The sequence below is a fragment of the Thamnophis elegans genome, chromosome 14 (genome assembly GCF_009769535.1).
Source record: "Thamnophis elegans isolate rThaEle1 chromosome 14, rThaEle1.pri, whole genome shotgun sequence".
Classification (NCBI taxonomy): domain Eukaryota; kingdom Metazoa; phylum Chordata; class Lepidosauria; order Squamata; family Colubridae; genus Thamnophis; species Thamnophis elegans.
Window position 1 is genome coordinate 37867679 of NC_045554.1, and position 15065 is coordinate 37882743.

At 40.2% G+C, this 15065-nt stretch overlaps 1 protein-coding gene across 1 annotated transcript in view; it reads right to left on the minus strand.

Annotated features, from left to right (window-relative positions):
- The window catches only part of DPY19L3 (dpy-19 like C-mannosyltransferase 3), a 38520-nt gene that overhangs the window by 20412 nt on the left and 3043 nt on the right, over nucleotides 1–15065 (minus strand). The window contains 8 exon segments of the mRNA XM_032230636.1: nucleotides 1349–1472; nucleotides 2181–2310; nucleotides 2313–2325; nucleotides 4861–4982; nucleotides 6409–6499; nucleotides 12219–12245; nucleotides 12247–12344; nucleotides 14111–14252. Of these exon segments, the coding sequence (XP_032086527.1) occupies nucleotides 1349–1472; nucleotides 2181–2310; nucleotides 2313–2325; nucleotides 4861–4982; nucleotides 6409–6499; nucleotides 12219–12245; nucleotides 12247–12344; nucleotides 14111–14213 (708 nt within the window). The 5' untranslated portion in view covers nucleotides 14214–14252.

A 15065-nucleotide genomic window follows, 5' to 3' on the forward strand; every position in this document is an offset into this window, starting at 1 on the left:
GTAGAGTAGAATAGAATAGAAATAAGGAATGGAATGGAATAGAATAGCAAAAGCAATAGCACTTATATACTGCTTCCTAGTGCTTTATGGACTCTCTAAGCGGTTTGCAGAGTCAACATATTGTCCCCAACAATCTGGGTCTTCATTTTACTGACCTCAGAAGGGTGGAAGGCTGAGTCAACCTTGAACCAGTGAGAACTGAACTGCTGGCATCATCAGTTATGATTATTTCTTCATGAGATGTGAAGGCAATACATAAAGGTAAAGATTCCCCTTGCACATATGAGCTGATCATCTCCGTTTCAAAGCTGAAGAGCCAGCACTGTCCGAAGATGTCTCTGTGGTCATATGGCCAGCATGACTAAATGCTGAAGGTGCACGGAATGGTGTTGCCTTCCCACCAAAAGTGGTCCCTATTTTTCTACTTGCATTTTTTTACATGCTTTCGAACTGCTAGGTTGTCAGAAGCTGGGACAAGTAACGGGAGCTCAGTCGTTTACGTGGTGCTAGGGATTCAAACCACCAAACTACTGACCTTTCTGATCAACAAACTCAGGGGTCTTAACCACTGAGCTACCCTTCAAAAGGACAATATCTTCCTAATCCCCTTGATTGCAGTGGTTGAACCAATCTATGGATGCATTTTGTCCTGACATTAGATGCTAAGTGCTTTTTGGCAAATGCTAGGGATAGTATATATGGTATCTGTAGGATTAATTCAATCAATGATGTGATGTGGGTTTGTTTTGAAACTATTCCAGAGGTGGGTTCCTACCGGTTCGCACCTATTCGGTAGAACCGGTTCGTCAAATCTACCGAACCGGTTAGAAGCGGTTCCACCAGTGGACCCGGAAAGCAGGCCACACCTACAGAAGAGGTTCCAAAAATTTTTGAAACCCACCACTGGTCCTTGGATATGATTATTCTACACTATCATGCTCATATTTATAAAACTCAGTGCCTCTGTGAAAGGTAAGGATGACTACTGCGTTTGTGGTGCAATCAGAACATTGCGTGTGTTGAAGTTGTTTTAACCAAAGATGCCTTTTAAAAACAAGTTTACATCATCTTCTTATGCATGCCAGTGGTGTGTGTGAGGTGATTTAAGGTGGTTCTGACAAGTGTCGTCGGCATCTTCATATCCGGGCACATGGGTGGCAAGCCACTCCTATCCGGTCACATGGGTGGCAAGCCACTCCTATCCGGTCACATGGGCGGCAAGCCACACCCACAGAGTAGGTTTGAACAATTTTTGAAACCCACCACTGAACTATTCCCAATATTTCTTTAGCTGTAGCCAAATATTTTCTCAAGAAAACTTTTTTTTGACATGGAAAGAGAGACTTACTTCGTGAACAGATCGTAAATGTGATCTGAAAAGGACCGTAATTGCAGCGAGCTGGACGGCAAAGAACGGCAGTGCCCAGTTTTCTCTTAGCGGGATGGTGAATTCCACTCGGGTTGTATCTACTCTGTGGAAATCAAAAACAAAAGCTAGTTCTAAGCTAAGATGGGGAAACTCCTCAGGGAGGTGGAAATTAAAACACACTTGGAATATTCTTTTGCCTACTGTGAAATACATCAAAAAGTTACAGGCTAATCAGACAAATGTTTAAAAAGGTGTTTTATTTATTTTTTTAAACAGTCAGGTTTCAAACAGAGGAGGAGGATGGTGAAATTATGGAACTTCTGATCGAGATAGGATTATGCTGATTAAGAAAAACAGACCTTCCCTTTGCTGTTTTCCCCAAATAAGGTAAAAGTAAAGATTCCCCTCGCACATACTCATCTCCGTTTCAAAGCCGAAGAGCCAGCGCTGTCCGAAGATGTCTCTGTGGTCATGTGGCTTGGCATGACTCAACGCCGAAGGCGCACAGAACGCTGTTCCCTTCCCACCAAAGGTGGTCCCTATTTTTCTACTTGCATTTTTACATGCTTTCAAACTGCTAGGTTGGCAGAAGCTGGGACAAGTAATGGGAGCTCACTCCGTTACGTGGCGCTAGGGATTCGAATCGCTGAATTGATGACCTTCTGAATCGATAAACTCAGTGTCTTATCCACTGAGCCACCGTGTCTCAATTACCTCAAGGAAGCTCTCCTGATATAAACATTCTGATGTTCCCAGGTAAAACCTTCCCCAGGAGGGAAATCATTATGATGGTAGGAGAAGACAACCTCACCTGTTGACTATATACCAGACAGCAGCTAATACACCCGAAAGCCACGTTCCACTAAGAAGCCAACTAGTCACATATAAGGCAAGGACATACACGGCTTGAAGGCTGAACAGCGTATAGATGTAAAAATAATGGGTTCTAAAAATCTCTGCAAAAGAAGGATAAATCAAGCAGTGAAGTGGTCATAATTCATTTCAGCATGATGTCAACTGTTTGTATCCAAAAGCATGTTTGTAAAACTCATCCTGCTAGAAGTAAGGATAGAAATTCTGGCAGAAGCATTGGTGATAACCAAAGGGAAGATTATGGAAGGAACGGAGGAGTGGTTTTGAGCTTTTTACAAGATATGCAGTGAAATGCAAGTTGCCAAGAGATGTCCATATAAGATTTACTAATTAGAATACAAATAACACAAATGGCAAGAGATAAAAGATTGTACTACTATTGGAATGGATGCAGGCTGATGTAATGAAATGCTATAATAAAAAACTAACTTGAATTTATTAATTTTAGAATATTTTGACAAAATGAAGTAATAACAGTTATAGTCAAATAAATGATTAACAGTGATAATAATGTATACATATATACTAGATGATAATATAAGATTTTATATAATTGTAAGTGAGGACTATGGAGGAATTTTATAAAGATGTATTACTACTGGATGGATTTAGGATGATGTAATGAAATGCCATAATATAAATTTATTCAAAATTTAGAATATCTCACATAAATGAAGTAATAATAGTTATAGTCAAATCAGTGTTTAATAATGATAATAACTGTATACATACATATCAGATTGATAATACGAGATTCTATATAAATTGTAAGTGTACACTATGGTGAGGATGTACAAAATTTTTGTAACCAATTGACACACTGTACGAAACTGGAAGATGATTTTATGTTTTATATTTGTCTGTGCTTGTTTGTTTAAAATTAAAAAAGGTTATAAAAAAACCCCCATCCTGCTTACTAGAAAGCCTTTTGAAACTTGAAATATGACATGTTCAAGTGAGACATACTGTAATTCTCCAAGTCTGCTGTACTCTTGGTGGAAGAGGTTAACCTCATTGAATACAGTAAGATTTACATCTAAGTAATATGATTTTTGTGTGTGTGTCTTTGAGTCAATCGTGACTCTACAAGGACCAATCTTTGCATTTTTGTAGGCAAGATTTTAAGAGGATGTTTTGCCAGTCAAAATCTTCTTCATATGATTGGATAAAAATGATTGGCCCAAAGTCATCTAGACGGCTTCCATTCCTAACGCAGGATTAAACTCATGCTTCCCTACTCCCAATCCAGGACTTCACACATTATACCAACCAAGTCTCAAAAGAAATATATCTTTGAGTCAGTCTTGATTCCTGACAACTACCGTATTTTCAGAGTATAAGACGTACTGGAGTATAAGACGCACCAAGGTTTTGAAGAGGCAATTTTTTTAAAAAGTTATTGTACTCTGCGAATCTCCCCAAAACGGCCTGTTTTTCATGAAAACTGGCCCGGTTTCCCCCCCCCCCCCAAAGGGCACGAATAGCCTTTAGGAGGCTTGTAGAGTGCTCCTGGAGGGTGGGGCTGGGGCAAAACGAGCAAAAATGACCCATTTTTTGCTCATTTCTGCCCTCCTCAGCTCCCAGGAGCTCTCTGAAAGCTTCCTAGAGGCTATGCATGGCCATTTTGGTGAAGGGGGCGGGATGAATACAGCATTTTTGGGAGGCAAACAATGCCGTATTCAGTGTATAAGATGCACCCAGATATTCAGACTCTTTTTTGAGGGAAAAAGGTGCGTCTTATATTCCGAAAAATATGGCATAACAATAGTACTTGCAATGTACTTGGCAAGATTTCAGAATGCTTTGCCCTTGCCTCCTTCCAACTGACAGAGAGCGATTGGCCCACTATCACCCTGCTGGTTTTGCATCTAAGGTGGGACTAGAACTCCCAATCTCCCAGACTGTTCTGACTGAGGCCTCCCAAGAGCATGAAACAAATTGGTCCCGACAAAACCCCCTTTTATTAATTGACTGTGAATTCTGCTCATTCACATCCAGCAAAGTCTTTCGAGGGAGGATTTATAGTCACAGACCTTATCTGGCTTGGAGAGCTGCCAGGCTGATATCTGCAAAACTGGCAGTCACAGGCCAATGAAGTGAACTAATTGTCTCCTGCAAACTTCCCTTCCTTTTTGCTCCTCTTTTATTTCCTTGGGGGGGGGGGGGAATTCATCAGCCACCTGTGGCCTTACTCCCAAGTTGACCCCTGTTCTTTAGCTGTTCCCTTCCTCTGGCAACTCTGCACATGTGCACACTGGGAACAGGCTCCAGCTGTTCGTCTGCCTCACTGACTCTGAAGGCAGCTGATAACTGGCATATGGCCCTGGCCCCCTCTCTGCCTCCGATGCAGAGCCCTCGTCGAGCCTTCCCCAGACTCTAGGACTGGCCCATGTTCCTCTCCAATCTCCTCACTGTCTGAATCTTCTGCCAGCTCTGCTGGCGGGCCAGAACACAGATTACCCAAAATGACTCTGAAATATATTTCAGGCCCTGTGTGTGTGTGTGTGTTTGTGTGTGTAAAACAGTGACATTAAATGTTACTATATTTATGCAACAACCATAACAATATGGATGACTTTTTGAGCATTTGCCATTTGAGCATTTTCATTACAACTTACTTTCAAATGAAGCACTGTATATAGCATGCTGAGAAATACTTCTTGATAAACATTCATTCTTTCAAGTATATTAATTGTTCTCATGGATTCAGTTTTATTGTCATAGATCAAGCTGTATAAACCTGCAGAGTGAAAAGAAGGGAAGATGTGGACACCTCCAGCTATAAAACCCATGAAAATGTTAAAGTTACAAAGCTACAAAGAAAGAAACTGAAATAATGTCATTCATTCATTCTGCCCATCTCAACCAAGTGATTTTATCTTCTTGGTTTAGAGCATGGGTATCTGTTGTGGCTCGGCTGGAGCCTTTGGAGCTGCTATCAGACTCTGACAGCGAGGGGCCCTATGAGTCATGCTTGGAGGAGGTGGAGGGCTCGGACAGGGGTCTGACTCCGAGCAGGGCTCAGAGAGACTAGTTGGTCACCAGGCAATGACTGAGCCTTGGATCAGTGGGGGAGGAGACAAGAGAGGCTGACAAAGAATCCTCCTGTGAGTTGTTTCGGGATGCACGTAGGAGAAGAGCTGACCGACGTAAGGAACAATTGAGGACTCATAGGAGGTGATAACAGGCAGCTGTTGCTCGTTGGGGTCTTCTCCTGTGGATAAGAAGACTGATGGTGCCACGCCCCTGGTTGCAGAAGTCAACGTTCTCCGTTCGTGTGTAACCATTGAGAAAAGCATTTGGATAAGTGTTTTTGATTTATGTAATTCTGTTTGGTGTTAGTTTGAGTGAAGACTTTTTGCCAGAGCCTTTTATCTGTGTTTATTTTGGGCTCGCAGCCAGCTCGAGCCGGGACTGATAAAGACATTCCTTTGCAAGCTTCATTGGCTTTCGTTCTGAACGAACAAGGTGGGGGTCAGAACAGGTATCCAACCTTTTGGCTTGCTTGGGCCACACTGAGTGAAGAGGAATTGTTTTTGAGCCACATATAAAATATATAACATAGTTTAATGTATATAAACCACAAGCCTTCTTTATTTTTTATTATAATTTTGTGGGGCCACATTAATAGTTCTCCAAGATGGCATGCGATCCATTGAGGTGCAAAGTCAAGGGAGAAAGCCGGATTCGCTCAAAGTCCATATGATTCACTTAACGGCAATGATTGCTTTAACAATCAATGACAAAATGTTGTGAAAATTGGGCATGATTTAACAACCACATGGATTAACGATGTAAATTCTAGCCTCAATTATGATCAAAAGTCAAGGACTCTCTGAAGGCAAAGCTGAGTAACTGGGTTCTAAGCACCAAAGAGTTAGCAATAGCAATAGCAGTTAGACTTATATACCGCTTCATAGGGCTTTCAGCCCTCCTAAGCCGTTTACAGAGTCAGCATATCGCCCCCACAGTCTGGGTCCTCATTTCACCCACCTCGGAAGGATGGAAGGCTGAGTCAACCTTGAGCCGGTGAGATTTGAACCGCTGAACTGCAGATAGCAGTCAGCTGCAGTGGCCTGCAGTACTGCACCCTAACCACTGCGCCACCTCGGCTCTTGAGGTATTTGATGCAGAAAAATAACACTGAAACACTAACTCTACAATACCTTGTTGAATTGAGGGCGCCGCCAGCATCTGCTTGTAATAAGAGTAGTACAAACCGCATTCTGTTCTGAAGGAAATTTCCCGTTCTACTTCCTACAAAGAAGCAAATCACTTAAGATGCAAGAAGAACCTTAAACTATGAATCTATTAATTTTGCTTGTCCTTGACGTGTGACTCTTGGGCAGGGTTCACATCAAGAGGTAGTATTCAGCCGGCTCGGACCAGTTCGGACATTTTGAGTAGTTCAGAGAACCGGCAAGTACCGCCTCTGGTTGGCCCCATCCCATTGTTTCCGGTCCTATATTCCCTTGTTTTTCAGCTCAGTTCATTTGCGTGGCAGAGAGGATTTCCGCGCCTCAGCTGAGCTAAAAAACAGCTCAGCTCACCAATGTTGACACCAAGGGTGGTCTTTGAGTGCTGCATGCACACGCAAAGCATGTGTAGGCACGCATGTGATGCGCACTCTCATAGAACCGATAGGAAAGGATTGGACTCCCACCACTGGTTCGCATATCACAAAAAAAGGCCATGTTTAACGCTGATCTGTTGTACATCCTAAAGTTGGTTCAATCCCCATTTTGGAAGGCTGTAACTGTGACTGACATATTGCAAACGCTATAAAGACTAAAGCTGTCCCATTAAGTCTGACCGCGATGTTTCAACCTTAGTCTTAAGTAGAATAGAGTTAGACAAGACCGAGAACCAATTTATGCAATGCAACTTTTTAAACTTATGGGCTAAATCCACGCTTACTGACTTCAGGGCATCTATTCTTTGCACGATTAGGTTGAGATGCAACCCAATACATTAAACAGGCAAAGCCGTTTGTAATACTTATCTCATTTCTCAATACAGTTATTCCAGGCCATAGATCACTAACTTTCCTAGCCCAAGCAGTGTGAAATTGAGGTTGAAAGATTAATCAAGATCATTTTGTGAGTTGATGACACAGCAAAGCTTTAAACTCTTCTTACTGACGTCCACATATTCCAGACAATTTTGTACATTGACCAAATATCAATTCCTAAAGAAATGCAAGGAACTATAAACCATGTTTCTTGCCAAAGTTGGCAAAGATGTTTAAAGACAAATCAGCTAAATGTTGGAAATGCCATCAGACACCTGGCTCATACTAATATATGTGGTGGACCTGCGAAGAAGCAAAAAATTATTGGGCTAAAAATACATACGTGGCTGGAAAAGATGATACAAGATATTGACTTAAGACCTGAAATATTTTGTTGGGGATTTTACCAGAAAACTATAGTAAAGAAAATATATTTTGATTATCCATGTTATAACAGCAGCTAGGATTGTATTTGCACAAAACTGGAAAAGTGAAGAGATCCCTACAGAGGAGAATGTGATTAAGAAAATATTAAAATGTGCAGAAATGAACAGATGACATGGCAATTAAAGAGAAAGAACAAACGGATTATTATACTATATGAGAATCTTTTTACTGGTGGTAAGAGAACAGGTTAGGTTAGGTTTAGGTTTGTTGGTTTTGTATGCCGCCCACTCCCGAAGGACTCCGGGCGGCTCACAATAAACAGGGGGGAATAAATAAGACAATAGACATAGTAAAAGAAGTTGTGTAACGTATAGAAAATGTACTGATAGTTAATATAATTAATAGAGTTAAATAAAGCATGGTGAGGATTGTTATAGTATCAGACATTTAAGGTATTGGAAATTAAGCTAAGAATATATTAAATAATGAATATGATTGTAAATTTTAATTGTTGGCACAAAATATTTATACCCAGACGACACAATGTTTAATGGAAAATGGATTGTTTATATAAAAATGAAATTAAAAAAAAACACGTTTCATTTCAGATAATGGGCATAGGAGTTATAATCAAAGAAAAAAAATCCTTAATCTAGCATTACTTTTTGAAAGTTACTTCCATGATCTGGTCATTCTTGTGATTTTAAATTGTCAAACAAGTCTCAACGCATGTGCCCTGTGCATTTGAACGGAAGTGTTCTTAGGTAAATTTAAAATTAGTAGCTGGACTGCTATGTCTATTTTTATTTCTTATACCTACAAGGGGGGGAGGCAGCCCCAGTGAAGTTGAATGAATTACATATGCTTAGAATAATCCACCAAAATCAATTAGTTTACTCTAATCTGGATTGAACCCAATGGAAATTTCACAAATGCCTTTTCTACATTCTTTTGTCTTTTCTAAAGTCATTTGTATGTTACAGCCGTCATCCTGTCATTACATTTCATTTCTGCATCCCAATTTGAATCGGATAGAGTCCTTCTATTTAAAATAATCTTGTCTTTTGCAACATGGGGAAGATGCTTTTATGCCGGTAAGCTTTTAATCTCCTGAGTTGCAAAGACTTAAGGGACTTCGCTTGTTTAAAGCTGTTTTATCTGCTGTATTTGTCTGTTTTATTGTCTTGCTGACATTCAAGGCTTATCAGGTGGATAGCCAAGATATCGATGGAGGAGAGATGGAAGAATTAATATCCAACCGAATGGCATCAGACCACAACGGACACAAATTATTTGAGCGGGTCACGATTGGCACAAAGGAATATTTCAGGCTAGTGGCGTGATGATTGTCCCATTGTTGAGGTTTGTGAGGATACAAATTTTCTACCACACTAAGAGTTTCAAGACTACATATTTGCTTTAATTACTTTATGACTAAGAACTGCAGAATTGCAGAAAAAACAATTGCTACCAACCTGCCTTCTATTGAGGACCTGAACACTGCATGAGTCAAAAAGAGGGCTGTGAAATATGTACAGACCCCCCACATCCGGGACATAAATTGTTTTAACTCCTACCCTCAAAACGAGGCTATAGAGCACTGCACATCAGAACAACTAGACACAAGAACAGTTTTTCCCCAGAATGCCATCACTCTGCTAAACAAATAATTCCCTCAATACTGTCAAGTCTGCATACCATTCTTCTTCTTCTTCTCATTGTTCCTATCACCCATCTCCTCTCACTTATGACTGTAACTTTATGCTTGTATCCTTACAATTTATATTGATTGTTTCCTAGTATTATTCGATTGTTTATTTGTACTCTATGACTATCATTAAATGTTGTACTTAATGATTTGGGTTGAATGTATCTTTTATTTTATGTGCACTGAGAGCATCTGCACCAAAGAAAAATTCCTTGTGTGTTCAATCATACTTGGCCAATGAAGAATTCTATTCTATTCTATTCTATTCTATTCTATTTCTATCCTATCCTATCCTATCCTATCCCTATCCTATGATAATCCAATCACAAAGGACAGTGTTTCCCAATCTTGGCAACTTTAGGAAGGGTGGACTGAACCCACAACCAAAAAAATCAATTCTAGATGGTAGAATATGGACTTCAATTCCCAGAATTCCCCAGCCAGCCCAAAAAATCAATTCCACTTGATAAATCTCACCATCTTTGGAAGCTGGAGATCCTGAAGTACTTTCAGTGGTTTGGATAGGAACTATTCTATCCTAAATTCAATCAGCCACAAAGCTTGTAGGTTAATACGACCGATGTTTCCACATTCGTTATGCATTTGGAAAAAATATATATAATGCACACTATCGTCTCACCTATTTTTTTTAAACATTCTGGGTTTAATGAGGGAGGGGCAGGAAGATTGATCATAGAGAGGGATCCAATTAGCAAGAATGCATCAAACATAATTAATTTGTAAGCTGGGTACCAGCTGTATTCCACCAAATGCCACACTTTATGGGGTAAACATTACTGTTTTACATCTGTTTCATACTAAGCTAACATCTGCTTTCCTTGTTTGCCAGTTCTGTAACAAGTTCTACTTTTTTTCTAGACTCTCATCAATTGTGGCCAGAGCATAATAATTGAATAGTAAAATCCATTCAGCCATATTAACATTAGTTAAGTAAACAACATAGTTCTTCCTTAGTAACACTAATATTAATAGAAGAGAAGGTGTATGTATGTATGTATGTGTGGTGTGTGTGTGTGTGTGTGTGTGTGTGTGTGTGTTAACCATTAAGCCACAGAGTTCGTCTGCTTATCAGCTGAGCCAGGGAGAAAGGTATATATCTGGCTCAGCTGAAAGGAACTCTGTGGCTTAATGGTTAACACATCTGCCTAAGATGCAATACAGCACAGGTTCCAATCCCAGTAAGGGTATGGCTAGCTGATGAGAGCTAAATAGCTTGAAATAGATCTATACTAGTCTCCCTTTATTTATTTATCAGCACAAATACAACATGTATGTGTATGTATGTATGTATGTATGTATATGTATGTATGTATGTATGTATGTATGTATGTATGTATATGTGTGTGTGTATGTATGTATGTATGTATGTATGTATGTATGTATGTGTTTTCTGAGGTTTCGCGGGTGTTAGTATGTAGGTCTCTAGTGTTCGGGTTTTCTCCCGCGTAGAATTGGAGATGTCTTGGCGACGTTTCGACGAAGTCTCATTCGTCATCTTCAGGCGGCTTCAGACTACTTCAGGTTTGGTGTTTCCAGGAGTAGTAGCAGACTACTACTCCTGGAAACACCAAACCTGAAGTAGTCTGAAGCCGCCTGAAGATGACGAATGAGACTTTGTCGAAACGTCGCCAAGACATCTCCAATCTACGCGGGAGAAAACCCGAACAACTAGACACCCGTATGTATGTATGTATATTATATTGTTGTATTTGTGCTGATAAATAAATAAAGGGAGACTAGTATAATATATGAATTATAAACATCAATATCTAAAATTGTGGACATATTTTATTCAAATGCTTCAGTGGTGGGATTCTACTTTTCCCCCCCTACCGGTTCTACGGGCGTGGCTTGGTGGGCGTGGCACGGGAAGGCTACTGTAAAATCTCCATTCCCACCCCGCTCCAGCAGAAGATTATTGCAAATCCCCATTTCCTCCCGACTAGCTGGGACTCGGGAGGCAGCGGATAGATGGGGGCAGGGCCAGCCAGAGGTGGTATTTACCAGTTCTCCAAATTACTCAAAATTTCCGCTACCGGGTCTCCAGAACCGATCAGAACCTGCTGAATACTACCTCTGAAATGTTTGTGTTGCTGCTAATTATTGCAGCTCCTCAGAGTCTGTGATTGAATCAGGTGTAAATGGATAATTAATAAATAAGATTAATACAGGAGTTCTATTCTTACCCTGCATGAGCTATCTGATTCATTGTAGATAAAATGTCGTATTCAAACTGCTGAGTTACTGAAATAGTTCTCACTTTTGGGGGGCAGATTTTCAATCACTTTGGGACCCGGTTTATCCCAGAAGGGCGAACAAAAAAAATTGCATTTGAATTTGCTGTGACATGCATAAAAAGAACAGACAACTGGGAAGCTTCCTGGTCTATTAAATCTTCAACACGTAGCACTAAGTATATTGATTATATTCTATGCTGTTGTGTCAAACTCAAGGGCCGCGGCCTGGATCTGCCACGCGGGGTGCTTAGATCTTCCCCTGGGCCCACTCTGGAAAAGTGAGGACCGACCCACAGTGCCTCTACCAGCAAAAACGGAGCTCGGGAGAGCTGCAAGTGGCGCTCCCGAGCTCCATTTTCGCTGACAGAAGGTTGCAGGAGGCCATTGCAGCTGAAAATGGAGCTCAAGAGCCCATTTTCACCAGCAGAGTGCTCAGGCACCGGACATGAGTGATGTCAAGTAGGCCACACCCACCCCGGCCCCTTGAGGTCAAACACAACCCTGATGCGGCCCTCAATGAAATGAGTTTGACACCCTTCTTCAATGCAAACATGAAGAACAGCAAAATAGGAACCAGACCAAAATTTTCAGAATGCAACAGCGATGTTTTACCTTGATATTTGAAAACCACAGATCGTTTTTCATGGAGCGTGGAGACGTAAACGGATGTGATTATTCCCAAGAAAAGGCCACAATTCCGCCGATGACAAGTGAAATCTTTCTTCCATTGTTTTGCACCTAGTTAAAAGTTTACATATAAAAGGTCTGAAATGAAGTCAATCATCTTCTCCATGTTATTGTCCATGTTCTATCCGTAAATCTGTGTAGTTTTAATGCTTTATTTTTTTTTTCTTATTTTGAAACTTGTAAGTCACCCAGTCATCGTACAGGGGAGATAGGCAGCATAAAAAATTAATAAACAATAAACAAATAATACTGATTCATCATACACATATAGACCATTTTATTTCTTTCCAACACCGCACAGAAAATGGAAACCACTAACAAAACCTGTGCTAAAACTACCAAGTTAAGCTGAAGACTCTGGTTGTTTTATCCTGATGGAGTATAAGTAAACGCTTATGATATTTACCCATTATACTATTAATGTCGGGGTTCCTAGTAATACCCCCAACAAAGAAGACTCCGAGACTTGAATTTCCTCCAAGTTCCACTTTATTAGAGATGTCATATTGGCACATCTGGGAAAACCCGAATTTGAAAGCTTTCAGGTTTTCCCCACCCAAATAAGTCGAAACCCCCGCCCAGAACCCACATGTCCGTCAATGGCCCAATCAGGCACCATCCCAATTGGAGATGCCTCCCAGTCATACCACTGCCGGTGCAGGGCAAGATGACCTTGACTCTGAGAAAGGAATGTTATTTTGTCTATGTAACTCCCATACTCCATATAATCCCCCCCCCATTTTCCCATATATGTGGGAAATGTGGCAGGCCTGAAGAGCTTTCAGGCCTGACAATAAAGTCACGGTGGCCATAAGTAGGTCATCCAAGGGACTGACCCAATTTTATGCACTGTTTGCAGTGGTCCATTCATAACGGTTTGGACAGTCGGTAAGTGATTGGTTATGCCAAGGATCACCTGTAATGCACGAGAGAGGCAAACTGAAATCAGAGATGTTCTTTGCAAAACCAGACAAAGAGATCTTCATTTAGGTGGAAATTCTGGTGCCCTCTGGCAAACATCGTGTCTTAATGTAACAGAATACTGGAAAAAAGAATAACTAATGACTTTTCTTAAAATTGCTATTTCTGCATGGAATCATTCATTTCTTGTTTGCATGTTGTTGAAAAAAAGGAGCCGCAGCAGTGGCACAGTAGTTAGAATTCAATATTGCAGGCTGACTCTGCCCAATGCCAGGAGTTCGATCCTGACTGGCTCAAGGTTGACTTAGCCTTTCATCCTTCCGAGGTCGGTAAAATGAGGACCCAGATATTAGGGGGCAATATGCTGGCTTTGTAAACCCCTCAGAGAGTTCTGCAAAGCACTATGAAGTGGTATATAATCTAAGTGCTATTGCTAAAAAAGGCATTCTTGCCTCAATAACGACAGGTTTTGTAAGCTTAAAATTATTTTTACCACCATTCATTTTATTCAATTTGTTGTTTGTTTGCTATTTGTTTGTTAAACGTGTTTGCTGCCTATCTCGCCATGGGGCTTACAGTAATAAAAAGGACCAAAGGAAAACAGTGCAAACAGAACAGAAATAATAGAGCAATAAAATAATGACGAAGGAGCAAATGAGAATAATACGTTTATACAGGGTGTCCTAAAACTGCACTGAAACGTTTGGGACACCCTAAAATACCTATTATAATTTATTTTTTTAATATAAAAAAGGACGCCATCTAGTTTCAAATAAAAGTGCAAAGCAACAAAAAGAATAAAGATTAAAAAAAGGAGAGGAGGAGATCAAAGCGGAAAATGGTGAAAAAGTGATCGAAATTGTTTTAATTTTTCTTTCACGCAACTTGTGACTTACCAGCTACGTTCTTCTCGTTAAGTTTCCAGTTTTTGTCCTGTGACAGACAATCTTGTGGAACATTGGTGCTTTTTATTCCTCTTCTATGTCTAACACTTGTCATGATGTCAATAACATTCACACATTATACTTCGTCTGGTTCCTATATGCATATTTACAAACAGAAATTACGAAAGGTGTTAATTAAACATCCATTTAACGATCAATCAATCCTTCTTCTTTTCCTCCTCCTCCTCCTCTTTAAAATGTACACCAGGAAGTAAAGATTCACACTCCACAGAAAATGGCAGGCTTTGAACATTAACGCTGCAGAAATATTATTTTTTTTTTTCTTGCAGAGCAATTAATCATCTTGTCGGCTTATTCCTGTCACAATAAATTAGAGAAATAAACACGATCCTCAAACACATTAGCTCATTTGAGATTTCAGATTCTGTCAGACAGGGCACAAAGAAGATAGAATAAAAGCAAATATTGTGATTTTTTTTCCTTTTCCTTTTCTGGAAGCTTGATACAATACAGGTAGTCCTCAACTTACGACAATTTGTTTAGTGACTGTTCAAAGTTACAAAGGCACTGAAAAAGTGACTATGACCATTTTCACAGGTACAATCTGTGCAGCAACTCCAAGATTATATGATCAAAATTCAGAGGCTTGGTTCATATTATGACCGTTGCCAAGGTCAGGTGATCCTCTTTTGTGACCTCTCTGACAAGCAAAGTCAATGGGGAAGCCAGATTCACTTAACAACCAGGTTATAACTTATCAGCTGCAGTGATTCACTTAACAACTGAGGCAACAAAGTTGTAAAATGGAGCAAAATTCACTTAGCATGTCTCACTAACAGCAGAAATTTTGGGCTCAATTGTGGTCGTAAGTTGAGGACTACCAATAGTAGATCCATAACTATAGAAACATGTAAATTCTACTATTTGGAATTTTATCCTGATATAC